The sequence below is a fragment of the Suricata suricatta genome, chromosome X, assembly GCF_006229205.1.
Source record: "Suricata suricatta isolate VVHF042 chromosome X, meerkat_22Aug2017_6uvM2_HiC, whole genome shotgun sequence".
NCBI classification, from domain to species: Eukaryota; Metazoa; Chordata; class Mammalia; order Carnivora; family Herpestidae; genus Suricata; species Suricata suricatta.
Genome location: NC_043717.1, coordinates 83059697 through 83085168, shown reverse-complemented (window position 1 = coordinate 83085168; position 25472 = coordinate 83059697). Strand labels below are relative to the sequence as shown.

The 25472-nt window shown below is 46.8% G+C and overlaps 2 protein-coding genes across 2 annotated transcripts in view; one reads left to right on the top strand and one right to left on the bottom strand.

Moving 5' to 3' along the window:
• Positions 1-6100, top strand: part of NKAP (NFKB activating protein) — a 32365-nt gene extending 26265 nt beyond the window's left edge. Inside the window, exon 11 of the mRNA XM_029930457.1 lies at positions 5187-6100. Coding sequence (XP_029786317.1) covers positions 5187-5228 — 42 coding nt within the window. The 3' untranslated portion in view covers positions 5229-6100. The remainder of the gene's footprint in view (positions 1-5186) is intronic.
• Positions 5-24488, bottom strand: AKAP14 (A-kinase anchoring protein 14). Its single transcript, XM_029930462.1, has 6 exons — positions 24182-24488; positions 16548-16714; positions 16360-16451; positions 3122-3301; positions 836-888; positions 5-210 (listed from the first exon to the last, which is right to left on the bottom strand). The coding sequence occupies exons 1-6, from the start codon at positions 24199-24201 to the stop codon at positions 126-128; spliced, it is 597 nt and encodes a 198-aa protein (XP_029786322.1). The 5' UTR covers positions 24202-24488; the 3' UTR covers positions 5-125.
• Positions 24489-25472: the final 984 nt, after the last annotated feature.

The following is a 25472-nucleotide window of genomic DNA, read 5'->3' as shown; positions in this document are numbered from 1 at the left end:
ATTGTTTGCCAAAACTTTATTATTCAGTAAATATTCTGTCATTTGATGTGCAGTATCATATTTTTAAAACATTGTGATTAGAAATCCAATCCCAAAACATTTTATAGGAATTAGACACCATGGAATTAGAAGGGAATTGACTGCATTAAACTATTTTTGGCCTCAAAAAGGTCCCTCAGCCATTTTTCTCGATAGCGAGTCATTCCTGGCCTGCAGAGGAAGAAAGATAAACATACTAAAGCCTTTTAAAATAAAACAAAACGTTGATCCCATGTTTACTCTGTTACATTCCTAGTAAGCAAAGTGTCTTTTGGGGGTGGAGACTGAGGGTTGTCTCTATCTATTCCATAGACCCAATCAATAAAAGCATTGAGTTTATATGGAAAGGTTCTTTAAAAGAAGTCCTTACAAATATTATCATATAGGACTTACTTCCATGTGATTGTGAAATTTCCCATGGAAACGAGACCATGACCCACTTTTCTCCCACCCTACTTCAGTAACTAATCCTCAACTTTCTAATTACTGAAAAACAAAACATTAAAAAAATTTTTTTCTAGAACAATGGCAGAATCCTACTTTTAGCCCATCCTAATAAGGTGAGTGGCTCAAAGAAGAGTAGTGACCATGACATGAGTTATCTGTGGCCATGGGCTTGCTAAGTTCCTACGGGCTGTGGTGACCTTTTCCCACCACCTTTTTTTAAAATAAGTCTCCAGGGGCACCTGGGTGGCTCAGTCAGTAGAGCATGTGACCCTTGGTCTCAAGATTGTGAGTTCTAGCCTCACTGGGGTAGAGATTACAGTAAAAAAAAGAGTCTCGAAACGTTCATTACCTGTGAACTAACGAATGACCTTCAAAGATATAAGAGACCTCAATGGGCACATCCTAAGAGACAAAAAGGACAACTGTTAGCCTGGACTCATCATACCAACTCCTAATTCTTTACATCGCTACCCTTGTCCATATATGTATACTCTTAAATTTCTAGAATTTACCTTCCTTATTGGAATGTCAGTAGGTTCTTTGTCACTTCAAATCTCTGTTCCCCAAAAGATCTTTTGGGCAACAAATAACCTACAGAATCTCCATAAAAATTGGAAACAAGTCAGGAAAAGGCTTGGTTCCTCATGAATAGTCGCTTACCTTCTTCACATGTTCCACTTAGTTGACCGTATTTCCCCCTTAGGAATAGCATAAGAATGAAGTAATATAGGTGAACACGTTTGAAAACGTTTTTAAAGCCACATAAAAATGTCTGTTGTAAAATTGTCTCAGTGCCCCCCACCCATTCTCCCTTCCAAAATTATACCTGGAATTCTGATCAAGAGCCCTTCTCCTAAGCACTCAATGCATGGGCTCTGGTCATGGTCTAATTTACCTCCACCAGCCTTACTTTCCAATCTCCAACCTTGCCACTCAGCAAGACAGCTGAGGGCAGGATATATGACCAGGGGAAGGGAGAGCTCCACACCCAGTACATTTTTACATTACTGTGGGTTCAAATAGAGAAGTTTGTAGTAGGCTAGGATACATATAAGACATAGTTGGCTCACTGGCCATATATAAAGCTTTAGAGTCAGATGAAGCATCAGATAACTTCTGTGAAAGGATGGGGAGAAATAACATTTTTATGTCTGCCGTGTTCCTGGTATTATGCTTGGTACCAGCCCTGCTCCTCTGATGACCCAAGCCCTAGATTCATGGGTGTTATTTTAACCCTTTCACACCAGCTGTCAACATTTCCTATTCAGCATCTGCCTGGCAGCAATCATCCCTTCAAGTATTTACGGAGTGCCTACCATTTGCCAGGCCTCATTTTATAGCAAGACAAACATTCCTGCCTTTGTGGAACTTACATTCTGGTAGGGGGAGCGGACCATAACAAGATAATAAATTACATAGACTATCAGAAGGGAATAAAGTGTTATGGAGAAAAAGCAAGGCATGGGGGAAGAGATAGCATGGTCCAGGAGGTGAGAGCAGGATGTGCACATACCAAGGGGAGAGCGGTCCAGTGGAGGGAACAGCAAATGCAGAGGCACGGAGGCAGGACTCTGCCTGGATTGTTAGAGAATAGCAAGATCACCATAGCCAGAGGAGAGTAACTGAAGGAGGAGGGGGAGTGGGGAGGAAGAAAGCAGAAAGGAGTAGGTCACACAAGGCCTCGTAGGCCCTCACTACTCTAATGGCGCTCGTGCTTCGTTGACCTGCAGCGTCAGCACCGCCTAGGGTCTTGTTAGTAATGCAGACTCTCTGGCCCCACCCCAGACCTGCTTGATCAGAATCTTCTTTGGACAAGATCCCCCATTAATTTGCATGCACTTTGAAGTTTGAGAAACACAGTGTAAGCAGAGGAGTGACATAAATTCATTTTACAAGGCTGGCTCTGGCGGCCGCTGTATTAAAAGATATACATGGCAAGGGCCAGGGTGGAAAGACCACTTAGAAGGCCATTGAAATAATCTTGGTAAGAGACGGTGGGGTCTTGTACCAAGATGGTTGAAATGGAGTGGTAGGAAATTGTTGGATTCAGGACCTATTTCCAAAGATAGGGCCAACAGTATTTCCTAAGGTGTTGGATAAGGGATGTGAAAGTCAAGGATGGTGCCAAGGATCTGGGCCACGAACCAAGATGAGGTGTCTGCAGGGCGGTCAGGTTGGGAAGGAAAAATGGCAAGTTCAGTTTTGGATACAAGAAGTGAGATGTTTATGGAACAGTGGCAGAGGTCTGGGCTGGAGATAAAAATTTGGGAATCATAAGCTAGAGGTGGCATTTAAAGCTGAGAGACAATAAGATCACCAAGGAAATGAGTAGAGAGGACAGACTCGAGGCCAGGAGAGACTGAGAAGGAAGGGTCAGTGAGGCAGGAGGAAGAGCGGGATAGTATGTTTTTCTAACAGCCAAATGGAACATTTCCTGAAGAAAGGGGGTGAGAGCTGGGGTAAGTGCTACAGACTGGCCAAGCAAGATGAGGACAAAAAGAACGATTAGGAACCATTTTGTAAAACCATGCAGTTTTACCAAGGGAAAAAAAGAGGTCATCGATGACCTTGACAAAAGTCTCCGTTCTCACTGAAGTCTCATCTAAGTGAACGGGGCAGAATAGGGAGAACTTACTGGAGGTTTGTTTTTGGCGATCTTGATGGTGAAGTAGACAGAGGTGAAGATTTGCAGCACGGGTTTCCTGATGGTTAGCATGGTCCAGTTCACACAGTAGATGTAGTAGTAGCTGTGAACCTGCTCTTTCCTCTCTATAAACTCTGTGTAGTGCACCCAGCGTTCTTGATACTCCCAAGTCTGTTTCATAGAATAAAGAAAGAGCACACAGAAAGAAAAGCACGCTTCTATTCACGTCCTGTAGATAAAGGCAACGCACAAAAGTAGGGGTCACAAGCCCTGCTTCCGTCATCCATTGCCCACCTGTTTGATTGAGGTTCAACCTAGAGTCACCTCCCAACTATCTCCAAAACTGGAGGAGAGATAAGGTGACACTGACATAAAATGAGTGACTAAGGCCACATGGCTTACGGTCGGGCTTTGGAATACAGAGAGGCACATACTCAGATCTGTGGGTGTACATACATGCCACACACGCATACACACTGACCTCCTTCCAGACCCTGACTTAGGAGGCAAGTTTGGTTCATTGGAGCGTAATTAAAGTGATTAGAACACGTGTTCTGCTCACTCCACTTGGGAGGCCTAAAGGCATGACTAGAGAGTAAGGAGGCTGTAGGGTGCCTGGGTGGCTCAGTTGGTTAATCATCCGACTCTTGATTTTGGCTCAGGTCGTGATCTTATGGTCATGAGATCAAACCCCGAATCAGGCTCATGCTAGGCATGGAGTCTCTTAGGATTTTCTTTCTCCCTCTCCCTTGGCCCCTCCCCTGCTCTCAGATTTTCTGTCTCATTTAAGAAAAAAAAGTAATGAGGCTGATTTTACATGCTGTTTTTGAAAATCAGACTCACTTCATTGCAGCCATCAGTGGTATATAAAGTCAGTTCAGAAGAGGAATGGGTCAGACTCTAGGATCATCCGACCCCTCAGATCCCTAACTACCCCCTCGGAGATGTTTCCTTCTCCAACACACATCTTACCAGTGCCTGGGCCCCATAGAAGTCATAATGCAGCCCTGAGTCACAGCACAGGGCCTCAAATGTTATTGGTAACCGACAAGTTCAATTCATCTGCACCCCCTTGGCTTGGCTATTGGGGCGCAGGAAGCTTCCAAATCGAAAAAGATCCTGAATTAAGATGAAGGTCCACAGCAGGAAGGAAGGGAGATAGCGTAACAATCTCAGTGATGTGAGGCGGGATAGCAGGAGGCTGATGGCAGAAAGATTTCCGGCCCTCCTTTAAAAAAAAAAAAAAAGCGGGGAGCCTGGGTGGCTCAGTTAGTTAAGCGGCCAACTTCGGCTCAGGTCACGAGCTCATGGTTCGTAAGTTTGAGCCCCGCATCAAGTTCTGTGCTGACAGCTCAGAGCCTGGAGCCTGCTTTAGATTCTGTGTCTCCCTCTGTCTCTGACAGTAAGTAAACTGGGGGGCTCAGCTTACTTTATTTCAGACTTAAAACTCAACTGATTGTTTCAAGTCAGCCAGACAAGAGCACGAGACACCAGATTCCTTGAGATCGGGGACTGTTTTACACAGATTATCATTCCTCTTAATGAAGGAGCCTGACAGGTCACCCTTTGCGACCCACTCGAGCAACGCCTTTCTTTCCAACCTTTCTATGTTTGATTTCTTCAGCCCTAATGTTTCATCTGGCATACAGACTTTGTACCATTGGAAGGGTCCCTAGAGCTCATTTAAGGAAGCCCCTCACTTTGCAGGTGAGCATATTGGGGCTTAGACATGGGAAGGGCAGCCCCCAACAGCTGGGACTGGGACCCAGGGTTCCCTAGCAGCTGGCTCAGTGCTCTCTCCACCCCACCAGATGTCTCAATTCTAAAATTTTCTTCCTCTCAATCTGATTGTCTCAGTGGTTGCTTTTGCTCTGTTTTCTTTTTCCTTTTGTGAACTCTGGCAGCCTTCGACACATTAAAGTCAACTATCTCCGTCAGGCCAGTCTAACCATTTTTATCAGTGTTCAGGCAGCTGACTTTTGTGTAGCTCCAGCAAGCGTGTGTTACCATATTTTTGTAATTTTTACATAACATTGCTTCATATACTCGCTTCCAGGGAACAGTATCTCATTGTGCTCCTCTACCGTGGATGGCTTAGCCAATCACATATTATTGGACACCCAAAATCAACAGGCACCTGAAGGTAAATGCACAAAACTGTTATCAACGGTAAGTAACCTTTGAGGGAGTAGAACTGGGTATTGTGGGGGCGGAAGGGGAAACTTACATTTTCTACTTTGTGTCCTTTTGCTCACTGGGCCTGTTTTATAATGATGTCTTTTATTATAAAAATAATTTTTAACTGTATGTTAGGCCTTGGGGATTTTGCGACTTTGATTTATTTATCTTTTTTTTCATTTTTAGAATTGTTTTATTTTTTCCAACTTTTCTCTTAGAAAGAACGTATTTGTATATTCCTATTTCCAGATTGCGTTCCTTTGAAGAATCAACGAATTGTTGTGCTCGTTGCCAATGTATACCTGTTCCCTCCTCCAAAACACACAAGGCTTCAGACACCGGGTTTAACCATTCTTACACTGCAGGGCCTTAAAATCTTCTGAGTTCTCATTTTTGATGGAGAGTAAAACTTCTGCATTATTTTTGTCATCCAAAAGAACTTTTCTTACTATGGTACCAAAAATGTATCAGACCTGTGATTCAGAACTTTAGTTTTGCTGCTTCATCAGAAAGACTTTGGACAAAATCGCCCAACGTCTCTGAGCCTCAGGGTTTCTCTTCTGCAAAATGGGTACACTGATGTACAAACAGGTTTGTTGTGGGGATTAGATGAGATCATGCATGTGACGTGCTTAGCAGTGCTTGGCTAAAACTACTAATTGGCCATCCCCTGGTGTATGGTGCACTCTGGGAAATCTGCAATAAGCTTGAGAAAGCTCTCCATCAGAAATATCTGACACTTAGGGGCGCCTGAGTGGCTCAGCCAGGTAAGCGTCCAACTTTAGCTCAGGTCATGATCTCGCAGTTTGTGGCTGCATCGGGCTCTGTGCTGACAGCTTAGAGACCGGAGCCTGCTTTGGATTCTGTGTCTACCCCTCCCTCCCTGTCCCTCCCCTGCCGATGCTCCGTCTCTCTCTCTCTCTCTCTCTCTCTCTCTCAAAAATAAATAAACATTAAAAATAAAATTATCTGACACTTAGATGGGAGACTTTACTTGTAGGGCTCACTGCATTAGCAGGGCTGGAAACAAGGTGATTTTATGTCAGTAGCCATATAGAGCTTTTAGCTTTTCAGTTGCCTTCTCCTTTTCTTTTTTTAATTTTAAAGGCATTTTTTAATGTTTATTTTTGAGAGAGAGAAAGCAAGTGCAAGCAGGGGAGGGGCAGAGAGAGGGAGACAGAGAATCCAAAGCAGGCTCCGTAGTGTCAGTGCAAAACCTAGCGTGGGCCTTGAACGCACAAACCGTGAGATCATGACCTGAGCCAGTTGGACACTCAACCAACTGAGCCACCCAGGCACCCCGTCACCTTCTACTTTCTAATTGTCTTATCCTCATAACAGTCCTACAAAGTAGGTAAGCTCTTCATCTGTGAACAAATAACAGTATGGAGAGAATAAGTCTGTTCGTGTATTCAACATTTATTTATAGAACATCTCTGCATACCTGACCTTTCTAGGGGCTGAGGACAGAGAAAGGGACAAAAGCCTCTGCCCTCATGGACCACATGATCCGGAGGTAGAAGAAAAGCCAAAGGTAAATAAGTAAAATCTAGTATCTTAGGTAGAGCTGAATGCTAAGGGAAAAAGTAAATCAGAGAAGGAGAAAGGGGTGTAATTTTAGATGAGATGGCCAGGAAAGGCCTCAGTGAGCAGGTAAAATCTTTGCCAAGTTGAACTATAGTTGCCAGACAGTATTACATGAGTTTCAGGCATAAAACATAATGATATGACATTTATGTACATTATGAAATGATCACGATGGGTCTGTCACCATACAAAATTACTACAATATTAACGACTCTGTTTTCTCTGCTGTACTTTTCATCCCCATGAGTAGTTTATTTTGTAACTGGAAGCTTGTCCCTCTAATCCCCTTCACTGTTTCACCCAAATCATACCCCTCTCCCTTCTGATAACCTCCAGTTTGTTCTCTGTATTTATGAGTCTGTTTCTGTTTTGATTTGTCCGTTCATTTGTTTTGATTTCTAGATGTCACGTGTTTAAGTGAAATCGCATGGTATTTGTCTTCAACTGACTTCACTTAGCATAATACCCTCAAGGTCCATCCGTGTTGTCACAAATGGCAAGATTTCCTTCTTTTCTATGGCTGAGTACTATTCCATTATATATACATATGACATCTTTGTTATCCATTCATCTATTGCTGGACACTTGGGTTGCTTCCACATCTTGGCTATAGTAAAGAATGCTGCAATCAACATGGGACGCGTAGATCTTTTCAAGTTAGTGCTTTTGTTTTCTTTGGTTAAATATGCAGAAGTGGAATTGCTGGATCCTACAGTATTTCTCTTTTACATTGTTTGAGGAACCTCCATCCTCTTTTCCATCATGGCTGCCCCAGTTTACATTCCCACCAACAGTGCACGAGGGTTCTTTTTTCTCTTCATTCTCACCAACATTTGTTATTTCTTGTCTTTTTGATAGTAGCCATTCTAACTGGTGTGAGGTCATACTTCACTGTCATTATGATTTGCTTTTCCCTGATTAATGATGTTGAGCATCTTTCCATGTGTCACTTGGCCATCTGTAGGTCTTCTTCAGAAAAACTTTCTATTCAGGCCCTCTGCCCATTTTTTTAAGTGGATTTTCATTTGGGTATTGAGTTATAGGAGTTCTTTATATATTTTGGATATTAACCCTTAATCAGGCATGTCACTTGTAAAATATCTATCTTCTCGCATTCATTAGGTTGTCTTTTCATTTTGTTGGTTTCCTTCACTGTGCAGAAGTTTTTTCGTTGGATGTAGTTGTAGTTTTTTATTTTTGGTTTTGTCTCCCGTGCCTGAGGAGACAGATCTAGAAAAATATTGCTAAGGCTGATGTCCAAGAGTTTAAATATTGTTTTGTTTTTGTTTTTGAGAGACAGAGAGAGACAGTGCGAGCAGGGGAGGGTCAGAGAGAGAGGGAGACACAGAATCTGAAGCAGGCTCCAGGCTCTGAGCTAGCTGTCAGCACAGAGCCCGACATGGGGCTCGAACCCACGAATCGCGAATCATGACCTGAGCTGAAGCCGGACACTTAACCCACTAAGCCACCCAGGTGCCCCTGATGTCCAAGAGTTTATTTCTTGTGCTTTCTTTTAGGAGTTTTATGTTTTCAGGTCTTACATTTAGATCTTTAATCCATTTTGACTTTATTTCCGTGCATGGTGTTAGAAAGTGGTCCAGGTTCATTCTTTTGCACGTAGATGTACACTTTTCCCAACACCTTTTATTGAAGAGACTGTCTTTTTCCCATTGTATATGCTTGCCTCCTTTGGCATAGATTAATTGACCATCTAAGTGTTTATTTCTGGACTGGGTTCTGTTCCATTGATCTATGTGTCTGTTTTTGTGCTGGCACCATATTGTCTTGATTACTATAGCTTTGTAGCATAGTTTGAAATCTGGGAGCATAATACTTCCTGCTTTGCTCTTCTTTCTTGAGATGGCTGTAACTAAACAGGGTTTTATGTTGTTCCATATAAATGTTAGCATTATTTGTTCTAAGATGGAAAAAATGCATTGGTATTTTTATTGGGATTGTATTAAATTCTGTAGATTGCTTTGGGTACTATGGATTTTTTTTTAAGTTTACTTATTTAGAGAGACTGTGTGTGTGAGCATGGAAGAGGCAGAGGGGGAGAGAGAGAACCCCAAGCAGGCTCCACATCACTAGTACAGAGCCTGATGCAAGGCTCAAACCCCGTGAACCACGAGATCTGACCTGAGCCAAAGTCATATGCTTAACTAAGCCACCAAGGCGCCCCAATAGCTATGGACATTTTAACAATAGTAATTCTTCCAATCGATGAGCATGGTATATTTTTCCGTTTTTTTTGTCATCTTCAGTTTCTTTCATCGTTGTCTTATAGTTTTCAGAGTACATGTCTTTCAACTCCCAGGTTAAATTTATTCCTAGGTATTGTATTCTTTTTGATGCAATTATATATGGAATTGCTTTTTTGATTTCCTTTTCTGATAGTTATTAGTGTATAGACATATTTCTGTATATTTTGTATCCTGCAACTTCACAGAATTCATTTATTCTAATAAATTTTTGGTGGAGTCTTTAGGGTTTGCTATATATCATATGATGTCACCTGCAAATCGCAACAGTTTTACTTCTTTACTAATTTGGATGCCTTTTCTTTTTCTTGTCACATTGCCGCAGCTAGGCCTTGCACTATATGTTAAATAAAAGTGGCGAGAGCAGGGGCACCTGGGTGGCTCAGTCGATCAAGTGTCTGACTTCTGCTCGGGTCACCATCTCATGGTTCGTGCGTTCGAGCCTCACGACATGCTTGCTGCTGTCAGTGAGGAGCCCACTTTGGATCCTCTGTCCACCTCTCTCTCTCTTTGCCCCTACCTGCTTGCACTGTCTGTCTCTCAAAAATAAACATTTAAGGGGCGCCTGGGTGACTCAATCAGTTAAGCGTCCGACTCTTGATTTCAGCTCAGGTCATGATCTCATGGTTTGTGAGTTTAAGCCCCACATCTGTGCTGTCAGCGTAGAGCCTGCTTGGGATTCTCTCTCTCCTTCTCTCTCTCTGCCTCTCCCCTGCTCTCTCTCTTTTTCTATCAAAAACAAATTTAAAAATAAACATTAAAAAATGAACATTTAAACAGAAAGTGGCAAGATTAGACATTCTAGTCTTGTTCCTGATCTTCGAGGGAAAGCTTTCAGCCTTTCACTCTTGAGCATGATGTTAGCTGTGGGTTTGGCCTATCTGGCCTCTCTTATGTGCTCTGTGCCCACGTTATTGAGCGTTTTTATCATATTTGGATGTTGAATTGTGTCAAATGCTTTTTCTGCATTTTTGAGATGGTCATATCATTTTTATCCTTTATTTTGTTAATGTGGTGTGTAACATTGATAAATTTGTGAATATTAAATTATCCTTACATCCCTGGAATAAATCCCACTTGATCATGGTATATAATCCTTTTTCTGAATTGTTGAATTCAGTTTTTTTTAATTTTTTTAAATGTTTATATTTGAGAGAGAGAGACAGAGCATGAGTGGGGGAGGAGCAGAAAGAGAGGGAGACACAGAATCCGAAGCAGGCTCCAGGCTCTGAGCTGTTAGCACACAGCCAGATATGGGGCTTGAACTCATGAACCATGAGATCATGACTTGAGCTGAAGTCGGCGCTCAACCGACTGAGCCACTCAGGTGCCCCAAATTCCGCTTGTTAATCATTGAGGATGTTCGCATCTATGTTCCTCAGGAATATTGACCTGGAATTTTCTTTTGTGTGGTGTCTGTCTGGTTTTGGTATAAGGGTAATGCTCGTCTTAGTGTTTTGGAAGCCTTCCTTCTTTAATTTTTTGGAATAGCTTGAGGTGGATAGGTATCGACTCTTAAATGTTTGGTGAAATTCACGTGTGAAGGCATCTGGTCCCGGACTTTTGTTTGTTGGGAGATTTTTGAGTACTGATTTGATTTCATTATTAGCAATTTGTCTTTTCAGATTTTCCATTCCTTCTTTTTTTAAAAAAAAAATTTTAAGTTGATTCATTCATTTATTTTGAGAGAGAGAGAAAGCACTAGTCGGGGAAGGGCAGAGAGAGAGGGGGAGAGAGAGGGAATCCAAGGAGAATCTGTGTGTCGGCACAGAGCCAGGCACAGGGCTTGAATCCATGGACCATGACATCAGGATCTGAGCCGAGGTAGGATGCTTAACTGACTGAGCCACCCAGGCACCCCCATTTCTTCTTGATTCCAGTCTTGGAAGATTGTTTCTAGGAATTTATCCACTTCTTGTAGGTTGTTTAAAATGTTTGCAACAGGGGCGCCTGGGTGGATTAGTCAGTTAAGCGTCCGGCTTTGGCTCAGGTCATGATCTCTCAGTTCGTGGGTTCAAGCCCTGTGTTGAGCTCTGTGCTGACAGTTAGCTCAGAGCCTGGAGCCTGTTTCCGATTCTGTGTCTCCCTCTCTCTCTGACCCTCCCCTGCTTGTGCTGTCTCTCTCTGTCTCTCAAAAATAAATAAAAACCAGAAAAAAAAGTTTTTTAATATTTGCAACAAATAATTTTCATAGCAGTCTCTTACAGTCATTTGTATTTCTGTGTCTGCGGCTGTAACTTTCATTTCTCATAGTCTTTCTTCATTCTAGTCCTCTTTCTTTTTTTGTTGATTTGTGTTTCTAAAGGTTTTCCAATTTTATCTTTTCAAAGAACCAGTTCTTAGTTTCAATGACCATTTCTAATGGTTTTTTTTTTTACCTTTCTATTTCATTTATTTTCTCACTGATATTTGTCATATCTTTCCTTCTACTAATTTTGGGCTTTGTTCTTTTACTCGCTCCTTCAGGTGTAAAATTAAATTCATATTTTTTTTATTTTTTTAATGTTTTTATTTATTTTTGAGAGAAAGAGACACAGAGCGGGGGGGAGGGGGAGAGAGAGAGAGAGAGACACAGAATCCAAACCAGACTCCAGGCTCTGAGCTATCAGAGCCTGATGCGGGGCTCGAACCCACGAACCCTGAGATCATGACCCGAGCCCCAGTCAGATGCTTAATCAACTCAGCCACCCAGTCGCCCCAAGATTAAATTGTTTATTTTTGAGATTTCCTTGTTTCTTGAGTTGGGCCTGTATCACTATAAACTTCCCTCTTAGAATTTCTTTGGCTGCATTGCATAAATTTTGTACTATTGTGTTTCCCTTTTTATTTGTCTCAAGATATATTTTAATTTCCTCTTTGAATTCTTTGTTCACCCATTGGTTGTTTAGTATCATGTTTAGCCTCCTGGTGTTTGTGGGTTTTTTCTAGTTTTCTTCCTGTAACTGGTTTCTATTTTCATACCATTGTGGTAAGAAAAGGTGTTTGATATGATTTCAGTCTTCTTAAGTTTATTGAGACTCATTTTCTGGCCTAACATGTGGTCTGTCCTGGAGAATGTTCCATGTCCATTTGAAAAGAATATGTATTCTGCTGTTTTGGGATGCAGTGCTCTGTGTACCTCTGTTAAGTCCATCTGGTCTAATGTGTCATTCAAAGTCGCTGTTTCCTTATTGATGTTCTGTGTGGATAACCTACCCATGGACGTAAGTGGGGTATTAAAATCCCCTACTATTACTGTATTACTGTCAATTTCTCCCTTTATGTTTGTCAGTACTTTTTTTAAAGACTCAGTGTTCTTCTTTTTAATGTTTTTTAATTTTATTTAGTTTATATATATATATATATACATATATATATATATATATTGTATTTTAAGTTGATGGTCACTTATTTTGAACAATTCTAAAAGCACTACATTTTTACTCTCTCCTACTTTACGTAGTTGATATCATATTTTACATCTTTTTATTTTGTGTACCGCCTCAACTAATTATCATAGGGATCATTAATTCTACTACTTTTGTCTTTTAAGCTTCACACTAGCTATGTAGGTGGTTGATCCACTGCCTTTACTATACGTTTGCTTTTACGTGTGAAATTTCTTCTTTCTTAATTTTCTCACTTCTAGTTATAGCCTTTTCTTTCCTACTTAAACAAGTCCCTCTACCATTTTTTGTGATGCTGGTTTAGTGATGATGAACTCTTTTAACTTTGGTCTAGGAACTAACTCTCCTTCAATTCTGAATGGCAACCTCACTGGGTAGCGTATTCTTGGTTGTCGGTTTTTCCTTTCCTCACTGTGAATATATCATACCGCTCCCTTCTGGCCTGCAAATTCTGCCGAAAAATCAGCTTATCGCCCTTATGCTGCCTTTAACGTTCTCTCTTTATCTTTAATTTTTCCCATTTTAATTATTATGTGTCTTGATGTAGACCTCCTTGGGTTCCTCTTCTTTGGGACTCTCTGTGTCTCCGTGCCCCCTGGACCTGGATGTCTGTTTCTTTCCCCAGGTTAGGGAAATAGGTCTGTCTTCAAATAGGTTTTCTGCCCCTTTCTCGCTTTTCTTTCCAGGACCCTATAATGCAAATGTTAGGATGCTTGATGTTGTTCCAGTGGTACCTTATCCTACCCTCATTCCTTCAGAATTCCTTTTTGTTTGTTTGTTTTTGCTGCTCAGCTTGGATGATTTCCGCTACGCTGGCATCACTGATTTGTTGTTCTGCATCTTCTAATCTGCTGTTGATCCCCTCTGATGTATTTTTTATTTCAATTATTGTATTCTTCAGCTCTCATTGTTTTAAAGTTTGTTTGTTTATTTTGGAAGAGAGTGTGAGCAGGGGAGGGGCAGAGAAAGAGAGAACATTCCAAGCAGGCTCCACGCTGTCGGCACAGAGCCAGACACGGGGCTTGATCCCACAAACTGTGAGGTCATGACCTGAGCTGAAATCAAGAGTCGGATGCTTAACAGATTGAGCCACCCAGGTACCCCATTGAGTGTCGTTTTTAAAAAATATATTTTCTATCTCTGCATTGAAGTTCTCACTGAGTTCATGCATTATTCTCCCAACTCTTGTGAGCACCTTTATGACCATTACCGTGAACTCTTTCTCAGGTAAATTGCTTATGTCCATTTTATTTTAAGTCTTTTTCTGTGGTTTTGTCTTCTTTTGTTTGAAACATATTCCTCCTTCTCCTCATTTTATCTGATTCTGTGTTTGTTTCTGTGTATTAGGTACGTCCGTCCTGTCTCCTGGTCTTGAAAATAGCAGCCTTATGTAGAAGGGCTCTGCGGGGCCCAGTAGGATAATCCCCCCTCAACACCAGAACGAGGCACTCTGGGGGCGGCCCACGTGCGGCTGTGGGCCCTGTCCTGCTGTGACTCAGCCGTGACTGCCGTGGAAGCGCTGGAGAGCGGGGCTGGCCCTCGGCCCAGCTGGCCGCAGCGTCTGGTAGTGCCAGTCGTGGGCGCGCTGGTACACGGGGCTGGGCCCGCGCCTCCCTGGGGTCTGAGTTGCTTTGGAGGGCACACCGGTCTTGGCCAAGGCTGCCCACCGGCTGTGGTGGGGGGGTGATTACTTTGGGGGGATGCTTTAGAGGGGCATCTGCTACGGCATGTCTGCAGGGCAATGCCAGGGCGGCGTCAGCAGTGCTGGCAAGGTAGAGAGTGTCGGAACTGGTACCCACCGATGGTTCCATTCCTGGAGAAAGTTCCTACGGATCCCTGCCCCACTGGCACAGAACCCTAAAATTAGTCGATCCATTTTCCCCAAGATCCCAGGCCCCTTTCCAATCCCCGCCTCTGTACTTGGTCCTAGAGCGACGTGTGTGGGCCTGTGAGAGCAGAGCCTTGTTCCCCTACCGCCCTCTGGCTTCCCCAGAGTTCAGCAGCCCCACTGGCTTTCAAAGCCCTTGGGAGTAAAGTCTGCTGATTTTCAAGGCCAGATGTTACGGAGCCTCATCTCCTGGTGCAGACCTCCGGGGTGCATGACGGTGCCCGATGCGGTGTTTGAACCTCCCACCCCACTCCTCAGAGAGGACCTGCACGCCTGTGAAGCCCCTCCCATTTGTGGGTTTAGTTCCCAACTTCATCTGTCCCTGCGACCCTCCTTTTTTAAAAAATTTTTTTATATTTATTTATTATTGAGAGACAGAGAGAGACAGAGCATGAGTGGGGAGGGGCCGAGAGAGAGAGGGAGACACAGAATCGGAAGCAGGCTCCAGGCTCTGAGCTGTGAGCACAGAGCCCAGACGCGGGGCTCAAATTCATAAATCGCTAGATATGACGTGAGCTGAAGTCGGTTGCTCAATCGACTGAGCCACCCAGGCGTCCCCCTGCTACCCTTCTTAATATGATATTCTCTTTATATCCTTAGCTATAGAAGAGCTCTTCTCCTAGTCCTCGGGTCATTCTCAGAGGGAGTGCAGAGAGGTACGGCATTAACCACGAGAACAGATTGCAGGGGAGAGGGTTCCAGGCAGCGAGCACTGCAGGTGCAAAGACCGTGAGGTGGGAGCATGCGTGGCAGTTGAAAGGAAAGAGACCAGTGTGGCTGGAGCGACAAAGGGGAAATGGCAGTAAGTCATAGGTGATGAGTCTGAGCAGTACGTCGGGAGGGAGGAGGGGCCTCAGACCCCATCAAGGCCTTTGTCAGGACTACGTTTGCCTTTACTCAGAATAACTGGTGGCATATTGCGGGGAAGTGTTTTCTGCTTGTTCTGTGTCCCATTCCAGCCTGATTCAAAAACCCCGGGTTCAGTAGGCAGAGGCTTTTGCCCAACTCCCAAGTGGAGGCGTTCCCCGGAGCGAGAAGGCCCAAGAGTAAGCAGTACTCGGTACCACGCATCATTGGTGTGCTCTAAATACCCCTTGCAATTGGAAGGGTGAGTTGCACCTGCTGGGACATAAGAGGGTGGGGAGCCACCTCGTTCCCACCTGCCGAGCCTCCCTGGGGCCTAGGAAAGTGCCCTTAGGGCTGTAGGCTTTGATGGGCTGGCCAGAGGAACCGAGAAGGCGAGATGGCGGCGGGGAGACTTTGAGGGCCGGGGAGGTTGCCTCCACGGATTTCACCTTGTTTCTCTTCTGAGGAAATACAGTGAGTAGGGATTTCAAGCCATTTTTAATTCCACCCCGCCAGTTAGGCAAAGCCGCCCAGGGCCTTCTGTCCAAAGCTGCCAGGGGAAGCCACACAAATGGTTCGGAGCCAGGCACAGGCAGAAAAGGAAAAGGAAGTCATGGGCATGTTCGGCACAGCGTGCGGGCAGTATGTTCCCGGCCTAAACCGAAAAGAGCCTTGGGTGGCCCCTCTGCTAGTAGGAGATTTCTAAGGTTGGTGATGGAGAACCCCTGTTTTGGAAGAACAGCTCCCTCCTCAGGTCACTAGACCCCCATTTAGAGCACCAGCATGGGAAAATTGCTTAGCTGGGAATAGCAGATTTCCCTAGGGCAACGTAAGGTTAGAATGATTAAAACAAGGAAATAGGATTGTGCCTTTCACCTTCAAAGACTATCCCACGTTAAAGTAAAAAAACAAACAAACCCAAGACTATCCCATGTTGATTTTGGAACCGGATGGGGACAATGTTTATGTATTCAGCGACCTTTGATATCATCTAGGGTTCCCGGATTTCAAACTTCTCATAAAGCAATCCCTTTCATTGTCCTGTGCCCTTGTATGCCAGCCTGGAGCCGTCAACTAACTTACCGAAATAAACTCCTCAATTTGTCTATGGCCTTCTTCTTCCGTGAATTCACCTTGTGTGATCCATTTAATGTTCCTGACGGGGTTTTCAATTTCTGCAAAATAAAGGTGCAAATCTGTTAGTTGCCTGCTAGAGTGGCGTTGTACAATGGGACATTCCGTTCCTCCCGATATGCAAACAGGATTAGTACCTTCCACACGCTTAACGGCAGCAGCAATGGCGCTCTGAACTATCTCTAGAGCTAGTTCATTCACATTGCTGCTGTCTTCTCTGCCCGGCTTCCACCTTCCGGGACTTTGATCCGTATCCGTTTTCTCCTGGATTCTGACTCTCTTAGTCCCAACCATTTTCTTTGGCCTGGAAAAAGCAACTCAAGAAGTTAGCTTTTGCGCATGTGCGTGTGTGTGTACACACTCCTCTAAATACAGACCATCTCTTGAAGAATAACAAGACCTAGTAAAAGGTAGTTACCTCTAACGGGCAACAGGGACTCAAGGGTCGGGATAGGACCCTTAATAAGGCTTTTTGGTTTATCCTTTGTGCCCGACTTCACATATCTGTGTTTCCTGAAAAGCAAGGGTTTTCAGAATCACATAACCATGAATGCTTTAATCAAGATGGAGTAGATGGGCACCTGCGTGGCTCAGTCGGCTAAGTGTCCGACTCTTGATTTCTGCTCAGGTCATGATCTCCTAGTTGTGAGATTGAGCCCCATGTCAGACTCTGAGCTGAGCGTGGAGCCTGCTTGAGATCCTCTTCCCCCTCTCTCTGCCCACCCCTCAAAATAAATAAACATTAAAAAAAATAAAGTGAGGGGCGCCTGGGTGGCTCAGTCGGTTGAGCCTCCGACTTTGGCTCAGGTCAGATCTCACGTTCGTGGGTTTGAGCCCCGCGTCGGGCTCTGTGCTGACAGCTAGCTCAGAGCCTGGAGCCTGCTTCCAGTTCTGTGTCTCCTTCTCTCTCTGACATTCCCCCTCTCATGCTCTGTCTCTCTCTGTATCAAACATAAATAAAACATTAAAAAAAAAATCTCCTGAGAAAATACAAAACAGCAGCAGCAGCACAACAACAACAAAAATAAATAAATAAAGTGAATTAAAATCATTACAGGCAATACAGCATAGGAGGGAGTGGATTTTCTGGTTTTTTCTCATGAATTTTCCAGGTATACAAATTATACTGTCCACAAGAAACTCTCCTTTTTTACCATCTTTTTTCCTGACACATATACCTCTCCTAAGTATTCGCTTTGGTTAACTCTTCCAGACGAATGTTAAGTGAACGTGGAGATAATGGGCCTGTTTCTTTTGCACCTGACTTCAGGGGGGCGTGCTCTCTGCTGCGGCAGCACAGAGTATGAGGCTGCTTTATGGCTGGCGATGTATCCCACCGAGAAATTATGTCTTTGCTCCTGTTTTACCACGTTTGTCATAGATGATTGCTAAAATTTTCCAGATGTCTTTAACACCTGTGGAGATCGCGACACTGATAGTTTTTACACCTGAGAGCAAGGGTTCCTCCCAGTGCTAGGAACCTCTGCACATTTTCCATCTTTTTCCCATCTTTTCCTCTCTGTCTTCCCCGGCTACCACTTAAGTCTCTTCCCTTCCGAGAAATCACTACTAGCACAGTTATACATCCCTGCAGGCAGTCCTTACAGGCTGAGGTGCTGCGTAGACATGGATCTCTCCAGGGGCACCTGGGTCACTCAGTCGGTTAAGCATCTGACTTCGGCTTGGGTCATGATCTCACAGTTCATGACTTCGAACCCCACGTCAGGCTTTGTGCTGACAGCTCGGAGCCTGGAGCCCGCTTCGGATTCTGTCTCTCTCTCTCTTTCAAAAATAAATAACCTTTAAAAAAAATTTTTTTTATTGAAAAAAAGTAGATCTCTCTCTCCCTTTATTTTTCCATAAATAGCAACTCCCAATGTTGCGTATTTAACGTACATTTCATTTATCTCACCCGCTGCCACCTTGCCTTTGCCCCTGTCAGGTGCACTCCCCGTGCACCCTGCTATCTGCCTTGGAAGGCTGACCTCACTGGAATGCATCTGTGGGCTCTCCCATGTCCTCTGGCTTCCAGGAAGTTCCACAAAATGTGGAGACCAGAATGAGAGAGGAGAGTGCGGGCCACTTCTATATTCCCACGACAGCTGTCTCACTTCTCAGCCCCCTGAGGACGCTTACCATGTCCTCCAGCCCCGCGGTCCCACTGTTCTAGCCCCGGGGAACTGCGCTTGCGCTTGTGTTCCTACTGTCTGCACGCGCCTTTGTAAATACTCCCTCTACTTAACCCTTCTCTACCTGCCCTACTTTTAGGATGCCAAGTTTCCTGCTGGGACCCTGAGTCACAGAGGGAGGGACTCTTGTTACCACATGAAAGGAGGAAGGCCAAGTTCACACCCAGACTGTCTGGCTCCACTACCCAGCTCTCCTCCCTCCAGGATTCTCAAAGGGTTGTGGGGCCCTGTTCTCCCATCACCATCCGAAGTCCAGAACGTGCTCCCTTGCTTTCTGTGGGCCTCTTTCAAGAAGGGTTACTTGTTCCCTTTCTCGATGTCATCGTCGGTTCTGGGGTGTGCTGGGCGCTGCAAGAGGCGGCCCGGTTCCTGTGACCATCCACCCAGGGCAGGACTGCGCAGCCTTTTAAACATCCAGTAATAATGCAGACTCGGGTTCGTGTGAGCCTTCACATTAGCACCTTGAGCTCAGTGTGTCTCTGCCTCAGTGTCCCATTGCCAAATCCAGGAGGTAGACAAGGTCGTCTGCTGGGGGAGCGGATCTCCTCAGGCTGCCCATCCCTGAGTGAGGGGAGACTGAAGGGTGGCAGGTGAGGGGGTCTGAAGGCCCTTCGCCCTGGAGCACCGGCTCTCCCCAGCCTGAGGGCTGTGCCAGTTTGCCCACAGTGATTTGCTATAAACTCTGCAGTCAAAGATGGTAATGGAGTTTTGTGGTCAACCGGTAAATGTAGTGGCTTTGGTGAGTTAACCGTACAGCAACTTGATCCTTTAAAGAATGGACCGCTTGGCGACTTGGTCATTCAGTGACTTGGGTTTCAGCAAATTGCCCTCTCCCCCCCCCCCCCGCACCAGCAAATTGCCTCTCAATGAATGGAAGCCAAACCCATGACCTCCAAAACCAGGCAAATGAGGTGGAGGCTTTATCCATGGAAGGACCTCCTTTAAGACCTTCCATGGGGAGTCCTGTGTTCCTGCAGAAGAGTGAATTTATTTTTGAGATATAGAGAGACAGAGAGACAGAATCCCAAGCAAGGTCTGCACTGTCTGCACAGAGCCCGATGTGGGGCTCGAACGCACAAACTGTGAGATCATGATCTGAGCCAAAACCAAAAGTTGGATGCCCAGGCGCCCCTGGGCACAAATAATTCTTAAGCATTCCTCTGACTGGTGCATCCTAGTTCTTTTTCTCCCCTCCGCTTCCTCATGAGGGGGCCAGATGCACAAGCAGGGGTGAAAAGGGTTAGGGGGTGGTCGAGTCTGGGGTTTGGGCAATGACTGGGGACAACTCACCGCAAGGCCCTCCCACCCTTAACAACACCGGGTACCTGAGTGACCAGATCCTTGTGTGGAACAGTTACTGGCCAAGGAAGCCTCAGAAAGAGACTCCTGGCCACTTTCCCCAGGGCTCCCCGGGCAGAATGTTTACACGTGCTGCCAGGGCAACAGCCGTTTCAACCAATGAGAGACAATTCCCCACTGTTTCTGTTAGTGGGGGGGAGGGAGAGTCAGTCACACAAAAGTGTGACTTCGTGAGAAGGCACACACCATAGTATCCGTGCCCAGTTTTGCAGGTGCCAGGAGGAATGGCGGCAGTAAGCCTCGAAGCTGGTAAGTACAGGGATCCCTTTTTTTTTTTTTAACATTTATTTATTTTTGAGAGAGAGAGAGAGCACAAGCAGGGGAGGGACATAGAGAGAGGGAGACACAGAATCCAAAGCAGGCTTCAAGCTCTGAGCTGTAAGGACAGAGCCCGACGTGGGGCTTGAACTCATGACCTGTGAGATCATGACCTGAGCCAAAATTGGATGCTTGGGCGACTGAGCCACCCAGACGCCCCAGGGGTCCTTTTTATGTGCCAGCCGCTGTGCAAAGGGGCTCTGTGTGTGTGAAGTCTGACTCTTAATTTCTTTTTGTTTTTCAATATTTGTTTACTTTTGAGAAGGAGAGAAACATAGCATGAGTGGGGGAGGGGAAGAGGGAGAGGGAGACACAGAATCCAAAGCAGGCTCCAGGCTCTAGGCTCTGAGCTGTCAGCACAGATCCTGATGCGGGGCTTGACCCCACAAACCGTGAGATCACGACCTAAGCCAAACTCTGACTGTTAATTTCGGCTCAGGTCGTGGTCTCATGGTTCATTACTTTGAGCCCCGCATCAGGCTCTGCGCTGACAGTATGGAGCCTGCTTGGAATCCTCTCTCTCCCTCTCTGTCCCTCCTCCACTTGCTCTCTCTCAAAATAAATCAATTAACTTAAAAAACAAAAAAAGACTGAGAACAGTGCCTGGTGCATCATAAGCTGTCTTTACAATGGTTAGATACTATTTCTAGCATTATTTTTTTAATTAATTTGCTTAATCTGTGAAGTCCCTCTGTCTCACAACCACTGCTTTTAACCACTGTGCTTCGTGTATGAAGCTCTTCACCCTCGAACAATCTGTCTCAATCCCAATAAAGAAAGGAAAGTGATCCACTGAGCGTCCTCCTCACTCACGACAAAACACTGAGCTCGCTGCCCAGAAGACGGCAGCATGGGACCTCGAGGTCCCATGCATGGAGCCTGCCGCCAGGATGGTGCGCAGGTAGAGCCACAGGACTGGGAAGGGGCGAGGGGAGAAGGGACTGTGGCCTACAGAGACTCAGACTGATCGCAGACCAAGGGTTTCTCATCCCAGCTCTGCCATGCACGGGCTGTGTGACTTTAGGTAGGTTATTTCACCTCTCCAAGCCTCATGGGTGCAACGGGAATCTTAAGAGCGGCCCCTTCAGAACCTTGATAAGCGGAAGTGAGGCGATTCACACGGAGCCCTCAAAACAATGGAAGTCGGGGTGCCTGGGGGGGCTCAAGTCACTTAAGGGGCCTACTCTTGATTTCGGCTCAGATCATGACCTAACAATTCACTAGGTGGAGTCCCGCATCGGGCTCCGCTCTGAGCAAGTGGAGCCTGCTTGGGATTCTCTCCCTCTGTCTCTCTGCTCTCCCCCCCTCCCGCCTCCAAATAAATAATAAGTAAAAACATTTAAAAAAGGAGGAGGAGGAGGAGGAGGAGGAGGAGGAGGAGGAAAGGCACCCTGGAAGCACACAACAGGCACTCGTTGCCACCATCGTGGCGCTGGAGACAGAAGAGTGGACAAGTCAGAGGCCCCCGCTCCCCGCTCCGCTGAGCGAATTTGCCTGGGACTGTGTGTGTGGCTTGAGCTCTCCCCGTTTAGGCCCAAGGCCCAGCAGCCGAGCCAGGAAGCGATTGGGGTGACAGGCGCTGGTGCTGCTGACCGGCCTCAGTTCCACTCACTGGCCTGACTCCCACCAGACCAGCCTCCGTGAACCTTCTAGTGCCACAGCGGGCCCGGATCCACGATCTGGCCCCTCTGGGTCCCCGGAGCGGGGGCGGGGGGGGGGGGGAGCTGGGGGGTCCCCGGTGAGAGGCTTGCGGTGAGGACCAGGCCAGGGAGGCCGAGCACCGGAATTCTTCGTTGCCCAGAGCAGGAAGACATGCAGACAAGTGACAAGAAACTCCTTGTAGGCAAAATGCTTTCGGGGGGAGGGGGGATCCAGGAGAGAAGGCGCCTCTTTGAAGTGGGAGCTTGAACCCTGTGGGCCGGACCTTGACCCCCGCCCCCGGCCAAGCCCCTTACCAAAGCGGAGGTTCTGGCCCTGGGCTCTCCAGATTGAGAGGCCTTTGACCTCCGGCAGTGCCGAGGACAGGTTCTCCCAAACCCTGAGCCACTCAGACACTTTGGCTCTCCCTGGCGCAGGGGTGAGATGGAGGGAGACAAGCCAGTGGGACAGTGGAGGCCGCTCCCAGCCCAGTCCCTCGTTCCCCAGGAAGGAAATGGATGCGGCAGACCCCTCCCCCCAAGTCCCCACCTTGCCACCCCCACCCCACCTCACCATGAGCCCCTCCTCACATAGGGTGTCCGGCGTCCTGGGAGCCCCCAAGCCCCAATTCCTGGCCTGGATACCCGCGTGTGCTCCAGTAACACGCCTGTGTTCACCTGAGAGAACGTGGAGCCCGTGTGCAAAGACGTGCTGCCCCAGAAGGCCACGGGCCCCTTCCAGAACAGACCGAGGGAGTGGTCTTCGCTGCAGGCAGGCTAGTCCACAGTGAGTATGCACTGCATCCAGACACGCCACCAGGGAGCGAGAGGTGGGCACGTCACCTGCCCTGCATGTGAGAAGTGGGGGGTGAATTTGTACCAAGGGTATGGTGCTCCCTAGAGCAAGTTGCTCTAGAGACCCAGGTGTCTGTTAGCTTCTCCCTGAGCTGAGCACAGGGAGGGGAGAGGCCTCGAGGCAGAGGTGGGTGACGTCACAGCACAAGGAAGAGAGGCCAGAGCTAAAGCTGGGGCCCCGCTCTGAGGGCGTCCACACCCTGGGCCCTGAACTGGATTCTTCCCTCCATCCCTTCAGTCGTTTTCATTGCCCCTCCGTCTCTGCCCTCCCCTTGCACCGTCACACTCACCTTGTCACCCCTTCCCTTACTTAGCCTCCTGTCTGCCATCCTCCCTACCCGTGCCTAGCAAGGCTGTCAGCGCTCAGCCACGAAGCCCCAGCTCAGTGCTGACGCTTGTCAGGCGAATCTGGTCAGCCAGCCCGGCCTTCTGGGCCCCCGTGCAGTGCACGTACGGGTGAAGGAGGGCCCCCACCCTCGCCGCGCTGACGGCCTAGCTGGGAAGACAAGGCAGGCCCGTGTGAGAAGAGAACTAGCGGGGCGCCTGGCTGGCTCAGTCGGTTAAGCGGCTAACTTTGGCTCAGGTCATGCTCTCACCATTTGTGGGTTCGAGCCCCGCGTCAGGCTTTCTGCTGTCAGCACAGAGCCTGTTTCATATCCTCTGTCCCCCTCTCTCTCTGCTCTGCCCTCACTTGCACTCTCTCTCTCTCAAAAGTAAATAAATTTACAATTTTTTAAATATTTATTCTTGAGAGAGACAGAACATGAGTGAGGGAGAGACAGAGAGAGAGGGAGACATAGAATCGGAAGCAGGCTCCAGGCTCCAAGCTGTCAGCACAGAGCCTCACACAGGGCTTAAACTCATGAGCCGCGAGATCGTGACCTGAGCCGAAGTTGGACACTTAACCGACTGAGCCACTGAAGCTCCATGAAAATACATTTTTAAAAAGAGAGACACCTAGCAAGTCACATGTAGCAGTGTGTGTTGGCTTTGGGCAGGGTCTAACCCAGGATGGCTGTATGATCTTCTTGCTCCGAGTCGGTCAGGAACACCAGCAACTGTCACACAAATCGCTTCCTGGGAAAGTCTGATGCAGGGCTCAAACCCACGATCTGGGGATCATGACCTGAGCCGAAATCAACAGTCAGACACTTAACGGACAGCCACCCAGGTGCCCCTGGGATCGCCGGGCTGTTTGATGGTGATGCCTCCGTTCTCGTCCACAGTCCTAAACACGGTGGGCCGCTCTTACAGGCCCTGGATACAAACTCCAAGGTCGCTCTAGAGATCTGACTCACCCCATGGGGCTCTAACAGGTTAGAAAACAGTGGGCTTCTAGGGAGTACCCTGTTTTCGGGCCTCTAGTTATTCAAGTTATTCACAAGTTATTCAGCCCAGAAGGAAAAGTCTTACCTGTGGAATGAAGCAGACATTTCCCCAGTTATGTGTGGGCAGCGCACAGGCAAGATGGACAAGCAGGGTGTAGACCAAAGCAGCTCTTAAATACTCGGGAACGATGCTTATTTTCTTGGGGCTGCAATGCTCTGTGTTTGCGGTGTCCCCCCTCTTTTCTATCGGCCTTGGAATTACAGTTCCCTGGTATCATACCTGACATGCATACTTGCTTGTAAACTCTGTTATCTGACCACGCCCTAGCCCGTATATGACAGTTTCTTCCTGTTTTCTGGGACTGAGGAAGGTCGGCCAAGAAACAAGGCAACAGAGGAAACAAAACATACGCCAACTGATAAAGCAACACTTGCATGGGTTTACCCAAGTAAGATCTGCTAGGCCATTGTCTCAAGCCGTGCCCAGGAAAGAACAATTAGATCTGGGGCGCCTGGGGGGCTCAGTCGGTTAAGCGTCCCACTTCAGCTCAGGTCATGATCTCACAGTTCGTGGGTTCGGGCCTGGCGTTGGGCTCTGGGCTGACAGCTGGGAGCCTGGAGCCTGCTTCAGTTTCAGTGTCTCCTTCTCTCTCTGCCCCTTCCCCGCTCAGCCTCTCTCTCTCACTCTTTCTCTCTCTCTCTCTCTCTCTCTCTCTCTCTCTCTCTTTTCTCTCTCTCTCAAAATAAACAAACACTAAAAAAGAAAAGAAAAGAACCATTAGTTCTCTAATCAAGAATGAAGATTCGTAGAAATCCCAAAAGCAGTGATTTGGCTCTTCATTTCACAGGGCCTTGCGGGGGGCAGGGGGGGTGAGCATATTCCCGCCAACGGTGTCAGACACCGAGGGCACGCAGATACGCCAGGGGCACCCTTAGCAATTAGAGTGTGCAGACATAGCACTGGATTTCTTCACAGAAATTTGCTTCTCTTGTCTTTGATCCACAAACGCACCAAAACGTGAAGGTTCTCAGAGCCTTGTGCACCCCAGCTCAGTGTGCTCCACGGGCTGCTTCAGCTTTGTCTAGAAAGCAAAGGAAGAGCGCACCCGGAAAGGGTGCTCCAGAAAGAGTATTCCAGACCATGCAAACCTCAGAGATGCAGTATCTGGCCGGCAGGCTGTGGATGAGTTAGGAGGAGAGGGGCATTGCACGCACACCCGGGCCCCAGCCAAGAAGCGGAAGGCCAGACTCTTTGGGCACCTACCATCCACACTGAGTACCTGGGAAGAAAAAGCCATGTGTCCTGTGTCTCACAAAAGTATAGTGTAATTGTGTTCTCAGGTCACAGAAGTATCAGCCTGACAGGAAATCTTGGA